At 64.2% G+C, this 18,002-nt stretch overlaps 1 protein-coding gene across 3 annotated transcripts in view; it reads right to left on the bottom strand.

The window, feature by feature from the left end:
* The window catches only part of LOC136005664 (dedicator of cytokinesis protein 2-like), a 47,121-nt gene that overhangs the window by 26,339 nt on the left and 2,780 nt on the right, over nucleotides 1–18,002 (bottom strand). For all 3 annotated transcript variants that reach the window (XM_065663328.1, XM_065663338.1, XM_065663347.1), the window contains exons 7-28: nucleotides 17,730–17,865; nucleotides 17,474–17,628; nucleotides 17,140–17,221; nucleotides 16,147–16,282; nucleotides 15,677–15,752; nucleotides 15,464–15,543; nucleotides 15,075–15,200; nucleotides 14,120–14,244; nucleotides 13,317–13,415; nucleotides 12,924–12,996; nucleotides 12,557–12,660; nucleotides 10,239–10,428; nucleotides 9,407–9,504; nucleotides 9,220–9,309; nucleotides 8,574–8,674; nucleotides 8,253–8,387; nucleotides 5,318–5,429; nucleotides 2,965–3,035; nucleotides 2,578–2,684; nucleotides 1,288–1,415; nucleotides 620–676; nucleotides 113–208 (exon numbers count right to left, since the gene is read on the bottom strand). In XM_065663328.1, coding sequence (XP_065519400.1) covers nucleotides 113–208; nucleotides 620–676; nucleotides 1,288–1,415; nucleotides 2,578–2,684; nucleotides 2,965–3,035; nucleotides 5,318–5,429; nucleotides 8,253–8,387; nucleotides 8,574–8,674; nucleotides 9,220–9,309; nucleotides 9,407–9,504; nucleotides 10,239–10,428; nucleotides 12,557–12,660; nucleotides 12,924–12,996; nucleotides 13,317–13,415; nucleotides 14,120–14,244; nucleotides 15,075–15,200; nucleotides 15,464–15,543; nucleotides 15,677–15,752; nucleotides 16,147–16,282; nucleotides 17,140–17,221; nucleotides 17,474–17,628; nucleotides 17,730–17,865 — 2,377 coding nt within the window. The remainder of the gene's footprint in view (nucleotides 1–112; nucleotides 209–619; nucleotides 677–1,287; nucleotides 1,416–2,577; nucleotides 2,685–2,964; nucleotides 3,036–5,317; nucleotides 5,430–8,252; nucleotides 8,388–8,573; nucleotides 8,675–9,219; nucleotides 9,310–9,406; nucleotides 9,505–10,238; nucleotides 10,429–12,556; nucleotides 12,661–12,923; nucleotides 12,997–13,316; nucleotides 13,416–14,119; nucleotides 14,245–15,074; nucleotides 15,201–15,463; nucleotides 15,544–15,676; nucleotides 15,753–16,146; nucleotides 16,283–17,139; nucleotides 17,222–17,473; nucleotides 17,629–17,729; nucleotides 17,866–18,002) is intronic.

The raw sequence follows: 18,002 nt of genomic DNA, 5'->3' as shown, positions 1-18,002 counted from the left end.
CAACCCCGCACATCCCCGCAGGCAGCGGGACCCGGGGCTGCGGCGCTGGGCACAGGAACGCCCCGCAGCTGCCCCATCCCCGCCGGCAGCAGCGCCGGGGCGCGGCACTCACCCGCAGGCCGCTCTCCCGGTCCAGGACGATGACCCTGCGGGTGACGGGGTGCAGGAGGCGCTCCAGGACCAGCCGGACGTGCTGCTTCACCTGCACCTGCGAGGGAGCGGGCGTCGGGGCCGCGCCTGAGGCCGCGGGGCCGGGGGGAGCGGACGGGAAGCGGCATCGGCACCGGGCTGACGGGAGCCGCGCCACCGGCGCACGGCTCCTGCCAGCACCTGCTCCTCGCCCAGGCACCTGCCGGTGCACAACGCAGCACCAGGCCCACGGAGCCTGGGGGAAGGTGTGGGTCCAGAACCCCCTCAGGGCAGAACAGCGGGTCCCGGGGGATCCCAGTAAGCCCAAAGCCCTGTGGGCTGCAACCCCACTGGTCTCACACTGCAGCATCCCTGCAGCAGCTCTGGCTCTGGGTGCCCATGTGAGTTTGTCACTGTAGTGGGATGCAGATCAACCCTTCCTGACCCCTCACACCATGTGTCAAGCACCGGCAACAGGCACAGCACTCACCAGCTCCCGGTGCCGCTCCTTGCCTGTGTCGTGTTGCGCCTCCAGCTCCTCCGCTCTCTGCAATGAACACATCCCAGGATGTGGGGCTGGTGCCAGCACAGACAGTCCTGGCCCATGGAAGGCATTGAGGATGGGTCACATCTGGGCAGTCAGGCACCCACAGCAGCACCATGCCTGGGGCAGCGGGATTTGCCCCTTTGGCACTGGGCAGGGGCTCTGGGGCACAGCCTGCTCCCTGCTGCAGGGCTCATGGAGCACATTTAGGTCCATCACTGCTGACTCTGGAGCACAGTGGTGCCCAGGGACCTTCCCCCTGCACTCACCATCCTCCCGGTGTGCAGGGCAGGGACAGTGAGAGGCACAATTGATGCTGCAGCCCCTGATCCTCTGGCCCTGGGCTTGGAGGAACCTTCCACACTTCCCCCATTCCTTGGGAACTCTTTGGAGAGCAGTTGAGGTGGAAATCAAATGGGTTTTCCCCCCATCGTGGGCAGGTTCCCAGTGGGACAGTGGCCACCAACAGCCCCCTTTGACTTTGGGTGACCAACACCAGCCCCAACCATATCATGGCCAGTAGCTCCTGCTTAACCCTTCTCAAAGGAGTTTTTCAGGTCACTGCAAGGTGATGACTGGAGAGGGAAAGGAGGAGCTGAGGGGATGGGATTTACCTTCTGGGCCTGGTACAGCACCTCCAGGATGCTGCTGAGCAGCTCGACGCAGGCCTCCTCCTCCTCGCCCTTCTCCACCAGGTCCTGCAGCAGTGGCACGGCCGCCTGCAGCAGCAGCTCCCGGCATTCTGCGGGTGACACAGAGGTGCCAGGATGGTGGCTGCCAGCACCAGGAGCACCGGGAGCACTGGGCAGGGCAGGGACCAAGAGGATGGATGGGACCAGCACGTCTGCACTGGGCTGCAACTCCCCTGCAAGGAGCCCATCACCTTCTCCCTCCATGGGGTGGGTTTTGGAGCAACATTGAGCCCTGGTGAGAAAGCTCCAGGGGGGGAATCCACTGCCCCGTTACCCAGCTAAAGGCAAGTCAACTCAGCCAAACAAGCCTCATCTAAATCTGGTTTGCTTCAGCTCCACAGTGGACTTGGTTCTGCTTCCCTGCTCTGCTAAAGGTGCTTCAGATTGGACAGACGGAGGCTCCTTCAGCTGGGAGACCCTTTAAGCTGGGAGACTTTAAGCTGGGCAGCAGCTGGGCAAACCAGGGCTTCTGCTGCTGAATCCATGAAGAACCTGCTCATCCCACTGCATCCTACCCTGTACTCTGGAGGTACCTGGGACTATGAGCTTGCCCTCAGTGGCAACAAGGAGCCATTAAGGCTCCCAGCACCTTACGCTGTTTATCACAGAACCCCAGCCTGGTTTGTATTGAAGGGACCTTACAGCTCCTCCAGCTCCAACCCCTGCCCCGGGCAGGGACCCCTTCCACTGGAGCAGCTTGCTCCAAGCCCCTGTGTCCAACTTGGCCTTGGGCACTGCCAGGGATGGGGCAGCCACAGCTTCTCTGGGCACCCTGTGCCAGCGCCTCAGCACCCTCACAGGGAAGAGCTTCTGCCTAAGAGCTCAGCTCAGTCTCCCCTCGGGCAAGTTAAAGCCATTCCCCTTGGCCTGGCCCTACAGGCCCTTGTCCCAAGCCCCTCTCCAGGTTCCCTGCAGCCCCTTCAGGCCCTGGAGCTGCTCTCAGGTCTCCCCTTCAGGAGCCTTCTCTTCTCCAGGCTGCCCCAGCCCAGCTCTCTCAGCCTGGCCCCGGGGCAGAGGTGCTCCAGCCCTTGCAGCAGCTCCATGGTTCACTCCATAGCCCTGGCTGCACCCGGTGAGGGTCTGGGCATTGTGTCCCTCCTGGCAGAGCCACCTGGGCACCACAGGTAGAGGAGGGTCGCTGCGGCAGGGACTCGTCCCCATTCCATGGCCTTCCCAGGGGCTCAGCACCCACCCCCCTGGTTCCCCTCTCACCATAGGACTGGAAGGCTTTGCTGTGGACGATGTCGCTCAAGGACTGCAGCTTCTGCCTCAGCAGCCGCTGCGGTGGCAGGTTCCCAATGAAGTCCCGCAGCAGCGCCCTGCAGAGGAGCGTGTGGGACCCGCGGCTGCGGGCGGCATTCCCGAGCGCCCGGGGCCGGGACCGGCGGTCCCCGTGCGGCGGCTGGGGCGGGGGCTGTTCCGTGGGCTGAGCTGCCGGCCCTCCCAGAGCAGCCCGAGCCCAGCCGGGGCGGAGGGCTCCGCTAAAGGGCAGCAGCCTGCGTCCCTGCCGGCAGCTCCCAGGGTGCGGGGCCACCACACCGGGATGGGGCAGGGGCAGCTGCGGCAGGCTGGGGGTGACGGGGGTGATGAGGACCCTACCCCAGCACGGAGGAGTCGAGGATCCCACACACGTCCTCGAGGACAGAGGGCAGGTACTTCAGGGCTGCTCCCTGCAGAGACACAGCGGCGCTGCCGGCACTGCCGCGCTCTGCCGGCTGGACACTGCGGGCAGGGGGGTGACCCCGGCCCCCCCGGCCGCCCTCAGGCTGCGGCTGCTGCGCCAGAACCATCCCCGTCGAGCCCCTCTGGTTAAAGCAGCAGCCTGGGCACCATCCCCAGGGAATGGGCATCCCACGGGGAGCAGCTTCCTCCTGCTGAGCCACCGGCACCCGAAATCACTAAACCCGGTCACCATCTCTGCCACGGCAGCCGCAACAACCGGCTCCAGCCCCTGCTGTGACAGCAGGACACGAACTCCTGCAGTGCAATATGGGGTGATAGGGGGTGCGCAGGGCCCAGCCATGCTGCTGTAACCCCCAGCACTGCAGCGGGTTTTCCTGGTTTGGGAACAGCAAACACACCAACCACGGACTGCTCTGCACTAAAAACACCATCATTACACCCATTACGTGACTGAGCAGCACAGATGATGCACCAAGTTCTGCTCATCTCCCGCTTCCCTGGTCTTTACGGCCTTCCTGGACCTCAGCCTGGAGCCAGAGACCCTCCAGCCTCCATGTGCAGCTGGGATGGTCACACACACTCCTGCACTTCAGCATCATGGCAGGAGCTTCACCACCTGCAGATCCACCTGATCCCCTCCTGAAGGAGCTGGCTCACAGGCCCCTGAGCTGCCTCCCGAGGCAGAGGCTCTTCATGTTTGAAGCATCCTGGGTGGGTTTTTCCCCAAGGATCAGCTCTTGGAGCAGCCACTGCTGCCTCCTGCCCTCTCCAGACAGAGGGACAATGCAGCTCCATGTCCCAGCTCTGCTCTGCCCTGCCTTCATGGGGACCCCACCAAAAGCTGCCCCATGCACTCAGTCACCCTTCACTGGGGCCTTTCCAGCTCCACTGCACATTCCAAAGCACGGACACCCAGCGCAGATGCACACAGGCACTTACACTGTGGCAAAGGACATTTGCCGATGCCTTCTTGAGCCCCTTCCTGGTAATTCCCACATTTGAGCATTCCCTGACCAGTGCCAGGCACGGTCACCTGTGTTCCAGCAGAACAAGCCCAGGTCCCAGCCTGTCTCCAGACCAGAGGTGTTCCAGTCCCGGAGCATCTCTGCGTCTCCCCACACCTTGGTTGGTTCCCTCACAGCTGGATCCCAGACACGGGTTTCCCCTCTCCCAAGTGTCCTCGGCCTCCTCTGCAGCCCTTTGCATGTGGCTGGTGGATCCAGCTGCACGTGCATGCCCATGGCTGTAATGTGCCATCACCACCGCAGGTACCCTGACCCACCGGAGCCACTGCCTGGAAGCCTCTTCCCGACCTCCCCTGCCTGGACCATGGCTCCACTCGGGCTGCGTTTGCAGGATCTGTTCCCTGCAGCCACGGGTGGAAGCTGCAGCGGTTTCCATAGCAGTCTCTAGAGCAGCAGCACGGAGACAGACATCAGGACAAGATGCTGTTTGGAGGGGAGAGAGGGTAAGGAGGGACGGTCCTGCTCCTCCCCAGCAGTGTGGCTGTTGTGTGCTCTTCAGACTGCTTGGTTTAGGTTGTAAGCGGTTAACTGAGGCTGCCATGAAATAACGCAGCACAGGAGCTGCCACTTGTCCAAGGCCACTGCGTGTGATGGGATTCCCATGCGCCTCTTTCCATCCCAGACACCATCCTCACCCTGGCACGGCACCAAAGCAGCATCAACCAGTCCCAGCCCCAGCTCCTGCCTCCTCTCCCTGATTGACATCATGGAGCACACGTGGATCCACGGCGTTCTCCGCTCAGCTCTGGCCCCAGCACCATCACAAGGGCACAGGGGGGACCTCAGCACGAGGTGCTGCTAAAGGACATGGCCATACCCAGGTGCCCTGCCATGCCCAAGGCACCACTCCTGCTCCTCCTGAACCCCCTGAAGCCTGGCCCCAGGGGCAGGGATGGGTTTGGGCCAGCTTCAGAGCAGGGATGAGCAACGGGAGCCTTCCCAGGACCCTGCTGCCAGGCGCTCAGCAGCAGCACCGAGCTGTGATGAAGCCCCAGCACAGCCCCAGGCACCAGCACAGTGTGGGTTTGAGGTCTGAGGCCTCAGGGGGGGTCTCCAGCTGGGGGGGTCACGAGCAGGGACCCTGGGGAAGGCAAGAACCTGGAGGGGCAGCAGCTCCCATCAGTGCCCTGCACGTGGGGCTCTGCATGGCCGGTGTCACCCGGCACGGGCACAGCCGGTGTCACTGTGGCTGCGGCACCATCCACCCCACCATGCACCAGCGCTGAGCCCCTCAGCACCCGTACCTGGGAGAGCAGCGTAGGGCCCTCCAGCGGGGACTGCATCAGCTGGTTTAGGCGAAGGAAGAACCTCTGCAGTGAGCTCTGGAACTCGGCAGCCTCCTTCCCCTCGTAGAGCCTGCAACAGCCAAAGGCACACGGGGACAGGCTCGTGGTGACCGTGGTGATGGGGGTGAGCACCTCGACAAGCGATGCTCTGCTCAGCACCACCTTTGAGCCCCATTCACCACACTCCTTGGTGACTGTTTCCACATCTGCATCCAACTGCAGGACCCAGCACAGCCACTGCTGGGCACCAGCACTTGACATGTGCACAGTGACCCGTACCAAAGGCTGCTGCGGCAGGTACCCTCCTCACACGCACTCACATGTGGACTCTGCAGGTTTTAAATAGACTTGTTCACAGTCCTGAAGTGCCAGAGTTCCAGCTCTGGGGCAGCAGCACAAGAGGGACACGGAGCTGCTGCTGCTGCGAGGCCAGAGGAGGCCATGGGGATGCTGTGAGTTGGAGGATTCCATCAGGAAAATGGGCCCAGTCCTTGAGCCAGCCCCCCCAAACACGGGGCTCTAAGGCCTCCCCTTCAGGAGCCTTCTCTTCTCCAGGCTGCCCCAGCCCAGCTCTTCCAGCCTGGCTCAGAGCAGAGCTGCTCCAGCCCTTGCAGCAGCTCCGTGGCCTCCTCTCATTTACCTGCTCTGCCAGGGAAGGGTCAATGTGGCACCCAAGGACACCCCACTGCAGCCCAGACCGCGGCGGGAGCTACTGAGGACCCCAGTGACATCCCCATGGAGGAGGCCACTGCGGACACTCAGCAGCCGCAGGGTCCGGGCTGCACAAGCGCGTGGCTGGGAGACAGAGGCAAAGGGGGAGCGCTCGCAGGGCACTGGGGGGGACGGGGACAGGAGAGCGGATGAGCGGGTCCGTGTTGGAGCCGTGGGGGGATTTGGCTGCAGGAACAGGGGCTGAGCAAGGGGCTGCGAGCAGTGACTGGGGTGGTGAGGGGGGGATGTGGCCACGGGTACCCCCGTGTGTGGGGCGAGCTCTGGGGTGACAACAGCACCTCCAGGAAGCCCCCCCGTGTGCAGCAGAAGCAGAAGTGGCCGCAGGAACTGTGAGGGAGGAAGCAGTGAACGGGGATCATGTCACTGTGTGTCACCAAGCCCCAGGTCCCTGCCCCAGCCATGGCGGGGCTCAGAGTTACCGTGGGGCACACAGCACAGGTCCCAGTGTGGGGATGAGCACGGGGGCTCCACCAGTCCCCACCTGCCCTGGTCCTGGTCCCTGGAGGTGCAGCGCAGCATCTCCCGCTCCCAAACCTCCTGCCCGAACCAGGGAGCCCCTTCCCCAGGCAGTGACCACGGAGCTGCCCACGGGGCTCAGGCCATGAACCTCCTGATCCAGCTGAGCTCCCTCCGATCACCCCCATCATCCTGCTTGAGCTGCCAGCGGCGCACCCAGAAACAGAGCTGCAGCATCTGCAGCAGCTTACTGTAATTACAGCTAATTCCTTCCAATCGCAGATGTGTACAAATTGTAGCAGCATTTAAAGCATTTAGAAGATCTGAGGAGCTCTTGTTACTGCGGTTGAGATCGCCAAGATAAAGGGAAGATGAATCAAAGCACTGACTGTCTGCAGGGAGCGCTTTGTGCCAGCACTAACTCGCAGGGCTGGGTGCTGCATCTAATTCACTTTCTGCGCCAGCAGCTCTACAAGCCGGGGATTTCCTCCGTGTGACGAGGAGGGAGATCCCTCCATCGGGTGCTGCAGCATCCCAGAGCCCTGGAGCAGCCGCCGGGCCCTGCGGGACCCCCTGGGAAGGGCTGCATGGGGCAGGAGGGTGATGGGAGGGGGCTCTGTCAGACCTGGCAGCCGGAGCTGCACGCCCCGGCCGCCGGGATGGAAGAGACAGGGCAGGGGCAAAGGGGGCTCTGAGGGGCCTGGGGCTGCCGGGACCCCCCTCAGCTCCTCCCCACGAGCAGGGCACAGAGCACGGGTGGGACCACGGCGCGTCCCAGCACCTCTGCGCGGTGCTCAGGACCCGGGGCTGGAGCAGCCCCCATGCCCCACCGACCACGGGCAGAGCCCGCGCCTCCTACTGCTCCCTGGGGACACTTCGGCTTTCGGTGCCGCATACTGGGAATGAAAGAGGAACGCGACTCGCGGCTCCTGGTAACGGGGCAGCCGCGCTTGAACCCAGCACACGGCCTGGCACAGCCCTGTTGTGCCAGCACGTACTTGGACAGGAACCCCGTCCCCGCGGGGAACAAGTGAAACCAGGTCCTGTGAGAGCTCTGGAGGTCCCCAGCAGGGAGCTGTGACCTCGTCCTGAGCAGCAACAAGGACCCATCGAGGCTCCCAGCCCCTTACAGTGCTTATAACAGAACCACAGACCAGTCTGGACTGCAGGGAGCTTAAAGCTCCTCCAGCCCCAACCCCTGCCCCGGGCAGGGACCCCTTCCACTGGAGCAGCTTGCTCCAAGCCCCTGTGTCCAACCTGGCCTTGAGCACTGCCAGGGATGGGGCAGCCACAGCTTCTCTGGGCACCCTGTGCCAGCGCCTCAGCACCCTCACAGGGAACAGCTTCTGCCTAAGAGCTCAGCTCAGTCTCCCCTCGGGCAGGTTCAAGCCATTCCCCTTGGCCTGGCCCTACAGGCCCTTGTCCCAAGCCCCTCTCACAACCCCCTGCAGAGCTTGTGCTGAGCCAGGACAAGGCGGTTGCTGCCCATGTTCCCCCCCATGCCTGGAGCAGGCACCAGGGATGCTCCTGTGTTACAGGGACCCCTGGGACCCCTCCTGTCCTCCCCTGCAGGCCCCATTGCCAGGGGTGATGCTCAGGCACACGCGGCACCAGCACTGGAGGAGGCGGCACCAGCACCAGGGGAAGCAGCACCAGCACCAGGGGAAGCAGCACCAGCACCAGGGGAAGCAGCACCAGCACTTACTGGGCAAAGAGGTGCCGGGAGCGGACGATGAACTTGAAGATGTACTCCAAGGCCTTGAAGGTGCGCAGGAGCAGGTCACAGGGCTCGCCCCGGCTCCCCCGCTCCACGTACTGTGTCAGCACCGACAGCAGCTTCCTGTGGGACGGGACACGTGTGGCCAGGGCTCAGCCAAGCAGCCTTTGGGATGGCCACTGAGCCGTGGCTCAGCTCCCACCGGCGCTCCCCACACTCCATCCCCATCCCTCCCCGTTCCCCTGTCCCATCCCCATCCCTTCCTGTCCCTGCTGCCCCATCCCCATGTCCCAGCCGCTGGGTACCCACTTGTACGCGAGCGTGGCACTGAAGTGCTGGCGGATGTAGGCCTCCAGGATGGTGTTGAAGTGCTGGAACTTCCTGTCAGCCACCAGCCCCACGATGAAGACCTGGGGGCAGGGGGCATGGGTCGGGGTGAGCAGCAGGGTGCTGGGACATGACCCCACACAGGGGCTTCTGGGGGCACACAGCCCCTGCCCGCCCTCCACTGCCAGCATGGGCAGAGCCCCAAGGTGGAAAGCCCAAAGTGAGCCTGAGCCCAGGGGCACCAGGACACTTCACAGGCAGCTGGTGCAGAGCTCTGACCATCACCAACCCACGCATTGTGTCCTCCAGCAGCTGCCCTGACCCCAACCCTCCCCCGGTCCCATCTCTGGGGTCACTCTTGTCTTGGTGCAGCAGAAACACCTTTGGATCTTTCTGGGGTTTTCCCCTGTAGGACAGCATCCCACAGAGCCACAGCCCTGCCCGTACCTGGTCAGCCAGGCTCTATGGGCCCAGGGCACGGTGATGGAGCCACGGGCACTGCTTGGCTCTGAGCACTGGTCAGGTCAGTGATCCCATCACAAACCTGCCCCAGTCTGACCCGAGCCCATCCTGCATTGTCAGTGGGTCAGAGTCATGCTCAGCCCACATGGGGATGCGGGTCCCTCACCAGGGCGTCAAAGACAAGCGTGTCATAGACATCCGTGTCTGAGTGCTCCATCATGATGGAGAACAAGGCATCCAGCGTGTCCTGCAGGAACTGTACGAGACAGGAGGGCTGTGAGCACAGGAGCAGGGAGGGGAGGAGGTGGGAGGGCCGATCCCGGCATGGGGAGTGGGGAAGGTCCCGGCTGTACCTTGATAACCTCCCCTCCATCCACGGTCATCAGCTTCTGGAGGTTCTCGGAGAGGAGGCTGGGCTTGGAGCGCCACTTGAGCAGCCCCAGGAGATTGACTGCAGGAGGAACGGGAGCATCAGCGCAGCTTCACCTGCTCCAGACCTGGATGGACCAGCCCCCGGCTCCCAGTGCCACCCTCAGTGCCAAGGGCAGCCAGAGACACAGGGAAAAGTCCCATCCCAGGGGATGCGGTGCTGCCCCAGGCCAGGGGAATCATGGACTGGTTTGTGTTGGGAGAAACATTAAAGCTCCTCCAGCTCCAACCCCTGCCCCGGGCAGGGACCCCTTCCACTGGAGCAGCTTGCTCCAAGCCCCTGTGTCCAACCTGGCCTTGAGCACTGCCAGGGATGGGGCATCCAGCCAGGAAGCTGCAGCTTCCCACAGCGGCTGCTGCAGCCCTGAGGCAGGAGCACGCCTGGAACACTTGGAGCCTGATGTTGTTTGTTCCCATTCCTCTGCCTCAGACAACTGATGTGCTGCTGAGGCAGGAGGGCTCAGGAGACCAAGGAGCCGAAGAGAACTCTCACTCAAATGAGGAAAGGAAAATGAGAAACCCTCTGAATCACAGCCCGGAGCAATGGAGGCACAGAGCTGCAGCGCAGCACATCCCAGCACCCCACTGGAGCAGTGCCAGAGCAGCGCAGCGAGCCTGGGTGTCCCCAGCCACTTCAGCTGGTACTTCAGTGCTCTCCATCCCAGCTCTGCCGGCGTTCCCAGCATCCACGTGCAACGGGAGCATCCCGATGCAGCTCCCGGCTGCCAGGAGCGCAGTCCCGAGCCCAGGCCTCACCGTTCTGGGTCAGTTTGGTGGAGCAGATGACTGTGGAGATCTGGAAGCTGTCCCGGGCAGACACGGTCAGGCCGGACGTGCCGCTGCTCACACGGAAGGAGGAGCCGGAGAGGAGCCTGGGCTCAGACGGGTTCCGCACCGAGGGCAGGGCCAGGTAGGCGCTGGCGTCCTCCAGCTTCCTGCTGTCCCCCTGCAGGGCAGAGCACAGCTGGCACTGGGCGGCCCCACAGGAGCCCCATGGGATGGGATCTGTCCCCACATCACGTCCCTGTGCAGAGTGGACCGGGGCAGGCGGTCGGCAGAGCCAGACGTGGGTAACGGTGGCTCCCACTGACGGCGTCCTCATGGATGGGAGGCGGGAGCCATCCCAAGGGGTGGCAAAGCCCCGTGCAGGCAGAGCAGGGTCTCACCCAACATCAGCCCCAACAGAGCGTGCCACAGAGCTGTTCCCTGCCCATGCTCCGCTGGGAACACTGACCAGAGCAATGCTGCATCCCAGCCAGTGGAGGCTGCTGCATCCCGGGAGGGCACAAGAAGTGGCAGGAGGAAGAGCTGGTGACACAGAGGAGCCTGGGGCCGGGAATGAAGCCCATGGTGGAGCCGTGCAGCAGGGACGGACACGCAGCTGGACACCAGCCGGTCCCACGGCATCACCAGCAGCATCCCAACGTGGGATGCTCCTGCCACCCGCGCCAGCCAGGGTCTCTCCATGGCGGCAGAACAACCTCGTTGTGTCGTTGCTCTCCAGCTGAAGAACTAAGAAGAGGTCACACTCAGGAGGACTCACTGGGGACGTGTGGATGGTCCGAGGGCCGGACCCGGCTGCAGCTGCGCCGCTCGCCTGCGGCTCGGTAACGGGGCATCCCCGCGCCCCTGCCTGAGCCCTGCCTCTGGAAGGCTGCCTGCTGGGGGTCTCATGGAGAACACGGAGCTGTTCGCTGCTGGCTGCTCCTGGAGCCCCGCACGGCTTCCGAGGGCGGCTCAAGCCGGAGCGTTACGGACCGGAACGAGATCGGGAGCTCCGAGGGGCTGAAGGCCCGGAAACAGCTCCTGGCGCCGGGACCAGGCCCCGGCATGTGCCGGGAGGAGCAGGAGCCAGCGCGGGAGCACGGAGCTTCCCCCGCTCCGGGGTGAGGACGGTGCCGAAGGCGCCGCGGCAGCGAGGGCAGCGCCAGCCCCACCATGGGGCAGCGCCGCGGCGGCTGCCCCCGACGGCAGCGGCAGGGCCCGGCGGCGCCCGGCGCTCCTGCGGCAGCGGGGGACGGGGGAGCGAGACCGGATCTGCAGCCAGGGCAGCACCTAAAGAACCCGGGGGGGTTGGCCCGAAAGGAGCAGGGAGGAGCGGCAGGACAACAGCTCCACACGTGCTGAGCTGCTCTGGAGCCGGGCTGAGAGCCGGGGGGAAAGAAGGCTCTGGGGAGACCTTGGAGCCGCTCCCAGTGCCTGAAGGGGCTACAAGGAAGATGCCAAGAGGGAAACGCTGTGATGAAGAGGAAGAATTTCTCCATCAACGTCGCGGAAGTGCTGGCTGAGGCTCAGCTGCCGCAGCAGCAGTGAAACAGACCTGCTCACCCCAGGGAGATGCAGGGCTCGGGAGGGAGATGGATCTAACCTGAAACTGGTCACATCACCAGGAACAGCAGAGAAACCTGAGCTAAAAGCAGAGCAGGCGAGGGGCTGGGGAGGGAAGGGCCCATCCTGGGGAGGATGGAGCCCCATGGCCAGCGAGGGGCTGAGGTGGTGCCACGCACAGTGAGGTGTTCTGAGTCCAGCCTTGTCATGGGGACCAGCTCAGACCTCCCACTCCCCAGACCCAGTCCAGGGTGGGGGAACACCAAGGCAAGGAGGGGACACCAAGGCCGGGGGGTGGGGGTGGGGGGGGGGGGCAGTGCTTGTGGGGTCATTCGCACTCTGGCACTGGAGTGTGTTTTCCAAATGAATGGCAGTTTTCCTTCCCCACATTCTCCCTCGGCTCTCTCAGAGTAAATCCCAAGCAGTTCCACAGGGAGCACCGCTGGTGAAGCCAGGCAATGTGCAGCAGATACCTGCCTGCGGACGTCCCTTCCCACATCACCTACATCCAAGTCACCTTTCTCTAAACAGAACCTGTCGTTCCCAAGGGATCAGAGACTCTGCAGGGAGCACGGCAGGAGCCCCCGCCAGGACAGAAAGGACGAGAGGGAGGCAGGGAAAGACTCGAACCCTTTGGGGAATGTCAGGTACGTGCCACCAGCACAGCGGCTCCAGCAGGGACCTGGACACAGCCCCAGGCTGGCAGCTGCCTGTTGTGGCATCCCCATCTGTGTGTGTGTCCATACCTTGTACAGGACCAGGTCGTGCTCCCCATCATGCAGTGTGGTGCCGTCTGCTTGTACCAGCTTCACGAAGGCCATGGAGAAGATCCGCTCACTTTTGTCCTTGGCTGGGGCAGAGAATGGGGTGAGGAGGAGCCCGAGGGTGGACGCATTGCATGGGCAGGGAAGAGCGTCTGCCTAAGAGCTCATCTCAGTCTCCCCTCGGGCAGGTTCAAGCCATTCCCCTTGGCCTGGCCCTACAGGCCCTTGTCCCAAGCCCCTCTCCAGGTTTCCTGGAGCCCCTTCAGGCCCTGGAGCTGCTCTCACAGCAGCTCAGTGGCCTCCTCTGGCCTCGCTCGAGCAGGAACTCCCAAAGCAAGGGGACACTCACAGTCACTGGAGGAGCGGTGCCGGAAGGTGAATCTCAGGTGGGTTTTGTGGACATCCTCAATGGGGACAGCAATCTGGGAGAGCAGATGGAGCCTGTGTGAGGAGCTGCCCGGCTGGGCAAGATCCCTCCCTGACACCCAAACCCCATGATCCCCGCTGAGCCAGTGGTGCTGAACAGCCCCCAGTGCTGTGCAGGGCTGGTGGTGCACGGCCACAGGCCCACGGGGAGCAGCGGCGGTGCAGGAGCATCACCAAGGTTGCAGCATCCAGCATGGGTGCCCTGGGTCCCCTGGACACCGGCAGCATCTCCCTGAGCTGGGGACCCTGAAAATCACCCCTGATGGGGACCCCCCTGCAGCAGCCGGGTCCTGCTGTCCACGGCCCCAGGACAGACCTTCACCGTCTCCATCCAGCGCTGGTGCCGCTGCTGGTAGTAGACCACGGAGCGGTACTCACTGGTCGGCCCGACCCCCGCGCCGGGGTAGATCATGTTCTGCAGGGGCGGCAGAGCATGGTCAGGGCGTGGTGTCCCCCCCAGCCCTTGCTCACGTCTCAGAGTCCTGCCTGAGCCCCCCAGCACTGCTGCCCCTTCAACCCCCCCAGCCGGTACAGCGACATTCTTCCGCTGTCCCATCCTAGCCAGGCTCAGAAGGCAGCAAAAGGCTTCCCCATCCCCATCCCATCACCTCCACTGCCCTGGGAAGGGCATTTCAGGGATGGAGAAGGAGGTGGGGATGCCCATGGGACCCTCAGCAACTCACAGCCTGTGCCGCAGGGGCTGGCTGGGGATTATGTTTGAAATGGAAGGAAACAGCCTGGAGAGAACAGCCCTGGGGCAGGGAACAGGGTCTGAGCCTCCCCCCATCCTCCTGAAGCCCCCACATCCCTCCCTCCTGGCTCTCCCATCAATGGAGAGCTGGGACACCCCATCCCCAGGGGCTGCAGGGTGGCCGCGGGCTCTGCCTCTCCCCATGGGCAGGAGGAGGATTTCCCCTCTATCCCTTCCCACCACTTTCACAGAGCTTTATTCTCAAGCGCAGCTACAGGGGCTCCAGTAACCAGAGAGGCTGCCCCAGTAACCACAGGGGCTGCTCCAGCCGAGCCGTGCTGGCACCAGCACTGGCACCAATACACTAAGAGCCACTGCCCGTGGCCAAGGCAGAGCCATGGGCGCAGCCCCGGTGCTCCAGCCGGTACCTGCAGCACGTGCCCCTCCTCGTCGCACACGCACACCGTCACCTCCACGTTCTTCTGCGTCTTCTTGCTGCCCTTGTCGAACTCACCCTGCACCAGTGTCACGTAGATGTCATTCCGGACGTCTCCTGGGGCAGCCACAGCAAAACCCGTGCAGAACTCAGCATCACACAGGAGTCACAGCATGGGGTGGGCTGAAGGGAGCTTAAAGCTCCTCCAGCCCCAGCCTGCAGCCCCGGGCAGGGACCCCTTCCACTGGAGCAGCTTGCTCCAAGCCCCTGTGTCCAACCTGGCCTTGAGCACTGCCAGGGATGGGGCAGCCACAGCTTCTCTGGGCACCCTGTGCCAGCGCCTCAGCACCCTCACAGGGAAGAGCTTCTGCCTTATCTCCAACCTGAACTTCCCCTTGAACCCATCACCCCTGGCCCTGTTACTGCAGTCTCTGTTGAAGGTCCCTCTCCAGCATCCAAACGTGGCTCCTGTGTTTCCCTTCTCCAGGCAGATGCTCCCGTTAACAGCTCTTCAGACCCGGTGTTCCTCTTGGTCTGGAAGCAGCTCGTGGCACCTGCCCATAATCAAACTCCTCCAACCCCAGGCACAACGCAAGGGGCTCTCTCCCACTTGCATCCCATTTCTTTACTACAGTGCAGGGCTGGGAATGTCTTTGCTGAGAACTTTACATCAGGTGTTGCAAAGAAGAGCACCGGGGAGCTGCTGGAAGCCCAGAGCAGTGAAGAACACGAGTATTTAACAGGGATTTGTTTCCCTGTGCAAACCCCACACCATTATCACAGCGTTTCCCTTTAGTTCCAAATAGAAGCCACAAACGGTTATCAGCCACTCCAGCAGCTCTGTGGGCACAGCCCCAGCCGCGCGCCCGGGGCCCTCTGCAATGGGGCTCCCCACAGCGCAGGCTGAGACCCCAGAGCCCCCCCAGGGTCCCCCCGCCGCCGCTTGCCTGGCATGATGACCTCGGGGTAGCCCAGCTTGCGCGCCAGCACCGTGCTGCGGTCCACGAGGTGCGGGTGCTGCTTCCGCACGTGGCTCACGTCCCCCCACAGCACCTTCAGCGACACCCAGAACCCTGCCAGGCCGGAGCGGGGACGTCAGCCCCAGGGCCTGGGCCGGCTCATCCTGAGCCATGCTCGGTCACCAGCCCCGCCGGGTCTTGGCTCAGCCTCAGCTCACTGGGAGGTGGCCGATCCCAGTGGCTGGGACCATCCCCACACGGAGCCCCGGATGCACTTAGCACCGAAGCACACACCCGTGCCTGCTGCCACGTCAGCATCCCTGTGCCAGGAGCGTGGCATGGGGGACACTGGGGACATGAGGGACAGGGGGATCTACCTTGTCCCCTGTGGTTCATGTCCTTCCCCTCCACCGCTTTCCTGATCATGTTGTGAAGAAAATCGTTGTCAGCAGTGGCCCTGCGGATGTCAGGGAGGGGTGACCTGGGGAGGGCCCCACCGGCTGCCCCACACGCTGCTGCCCACAGCCAGGCATCAGCACCCGGAGCACCCTGAGTCCCACTGGAGCCCATGAACCTGCCCCGGCTCTCACAAGTGCACGGGGATGAAGTGCTGCTTGTCCTCGTCGCTCTCACACTTCCCCCTGGTGATGTCCGTGATGTCCATCACTGCAGTGGCACAGAGGTGGTGGCACTGGGTGGCTGCCGTGGGTGACACAGCCCCGGCACCAGGGTCCTCTGTGCAAAACCCTCCCAGGAGCAGCACCCAGGGCAGTTGTGCCATGGAATCATGGAACCAGCCGGGGTGGAAAAGCCCTTTAAGCTCATCCAGTCCAACCAGCACTGGCCACCACTGCCCCATGGCGCTGAGGCCTCATCTCCATGGGGTGTGAACACTTGCAGGGACGATTCCTGCAGCCCTGCCCTGGGCAGCCTGTTCCAATGCTGAGCACCCTTTGGGAGCCCCATGGAGCCGGGTGGCCAAGGGGGGTTCTGAGGGTGCTGGATTGGGCAGCGCTGGGGGTCTCTCCCCAGCAGACCCGGCTGCGGCCGCTGCCCTCACCCGAGATGCCGAAGGGGCGGCGGAGGCCGGTGCTGAGCTTGCGGCTGTGGCTCTCCCGCAGGTCCATGCGGCCCACCCGGATGATCTGGCACACCAGGAACAGCCTCTCCCGCTGCAGGTCCTTACTGCCCAGGTCCTGGGGGGACAAGGGGCTGCGTGAGCCTGGCACGGGCAGCACCACGTGGGGATGTGCCTCATCTGGCACCGGGTGACTGTGGGGGTACCCAGGGCATGAACCAGCGGGTGCGGTGCCCGGGCACTGCACCACCCCAAACCCAAGGGATGGGGACAATGGGTCAGTGGAGACCGACGGCCTCATGGGGCACCCCTGGGCCAGGCAGTGCCCTGGGAGGGAGCAGGTCTGACACGGTGCAGGGCTTGGTGGGGTGGCCACAGGCTCCAGTACCCACTGGGGTCAGGTTCTGTGGGTGCTGCCATCTGCGAGAACTTTCCATGGGGCTGCAGCACGGGGCTGCAGCATGGGGCAGGGTCACGCTGCAGAGCACGGGGTCACGACATGGGCAGTGAGCAGCGGCAGAGCCGGGGGAGCTGGACCTGCTGATGCTGCTCTTAGCAAAGACCTTCCTGGCTCCTCCGTGTATCCACGGCTCCTCCCGGGCCCTCACAAGGGTCAGCTCAGCCCAGCCCTGCTGCCACAGCAGGGAAAATGCTGCCTCAGCACCTCCCACTGCACAGGAGCTGCTGCGGAGAGGGACGGAGCAGGGATGGGGGTGAGGACACCCAGAAACCTGCCACCGGGCAGGGGGGCTGCAAGGGCAGCCTCATGGTGAATGCCTCATCCTGGTGCCAGGAGTGGGGTCTGAGCAGATGTGACGGAAGAAAAGAGCAGCGTAGAGAGAGCAGCATGGACGCGGCTGCTCGCAGGACATGGGCTGCAGTGGAGCCTCAAGGGGCCTGTGCATGGTGCAGAATGCAGCACCAGCAGCACCAGCACCGGCGCAGCAGCGCCAGCACCAGGGGGGGTGCACTCACCGTGAAGATGACCCTGAGGTTGTTGAGCAGCTCAATGTCCTGGGGCACCCCGGTGCTGGCCCAGCGGATCACATAGTTCTCACTGCGAGGGAAGGTGATGGGGTGAGGAGCCCGCGGAGGGGAGCAGGCACCGGGGCGGCAGAGCTGGGGCTCAGTGGGGATGAGGCTGCCAGCACCAGCCCATGAGCAACCACCACGACAGAGGCTGGAGCCCTTCGGCGGGGCAGTGCCCGTCCCCTGCCAGCTCCCACCGCACCCAGGGACCGCCTGCCCCAGCGGTACCGGGGTCCGGCACAGGCCGGGGACCCCGCGGGGTGCCGGGGCCGGGTCCCACCTGACGAGGCGCTGCTGGACCGGGTCGTAGAGCGCCAGCAGCAGCTGCGCCTCCTCCCCGATGCTGCACACGAAGTTGCGCACGCAGAGGTAGAGGCTGTGGCAGGAGGACGCAGCCGGGCGGGCGCCGCTGCCCAGCGCGCTCTGCTGCGGGCTCTGCAGGGCACCGCGCTGTTAGCGCCCGGCACGGCCCCATGGCAGCCCCCGGCACGGCCCCATGGCACAGCCCTGCGCGGGGCAGCGTGCCAGGACCTCACCATCTCCTCCTGAATGCGCTGCGTGACGGTCTGCGCAGCCCTCTTGTGCGCCTGGAACAGGCTGATGACACTGGTCCTGTCGGGGTCCAGGATGTTTTCATCCTCATCCCGCACCACCAGATCCAGCGCGAGGATCCTGCGGGGGACGGGATTGGGGGACACGGGTCTGTGCATCCCACCGGGGCCGGCCTGCCCAAGCACGGACAGGGGGGATGAGGGCGCAGGACAGGGGGTGATGGGTCCCCACGAGCAGCAGATCCATGGTGAGGGGAC

The sequence above is a fragment of the Lathamus discolor genome, chromosome 1 (assembly GCF_037157495.1).
Source record: "Lathamus discolor isolate bLatDis1 chromosome 1, bLatDis1.hap1, whole genome shotgun sequence".
Taxonomy (NCBI): Eukaryota; Metazoa; Chordata; class Aves; order Psittaciformes; family Psittacidae; genus Lathamus; species Lathamus discolor.
The sequence above is the reverse complement of the archived record's forward strand: the minus strand, read 5'-3'. Positions and strand labels throughout refer to the sequence as shown.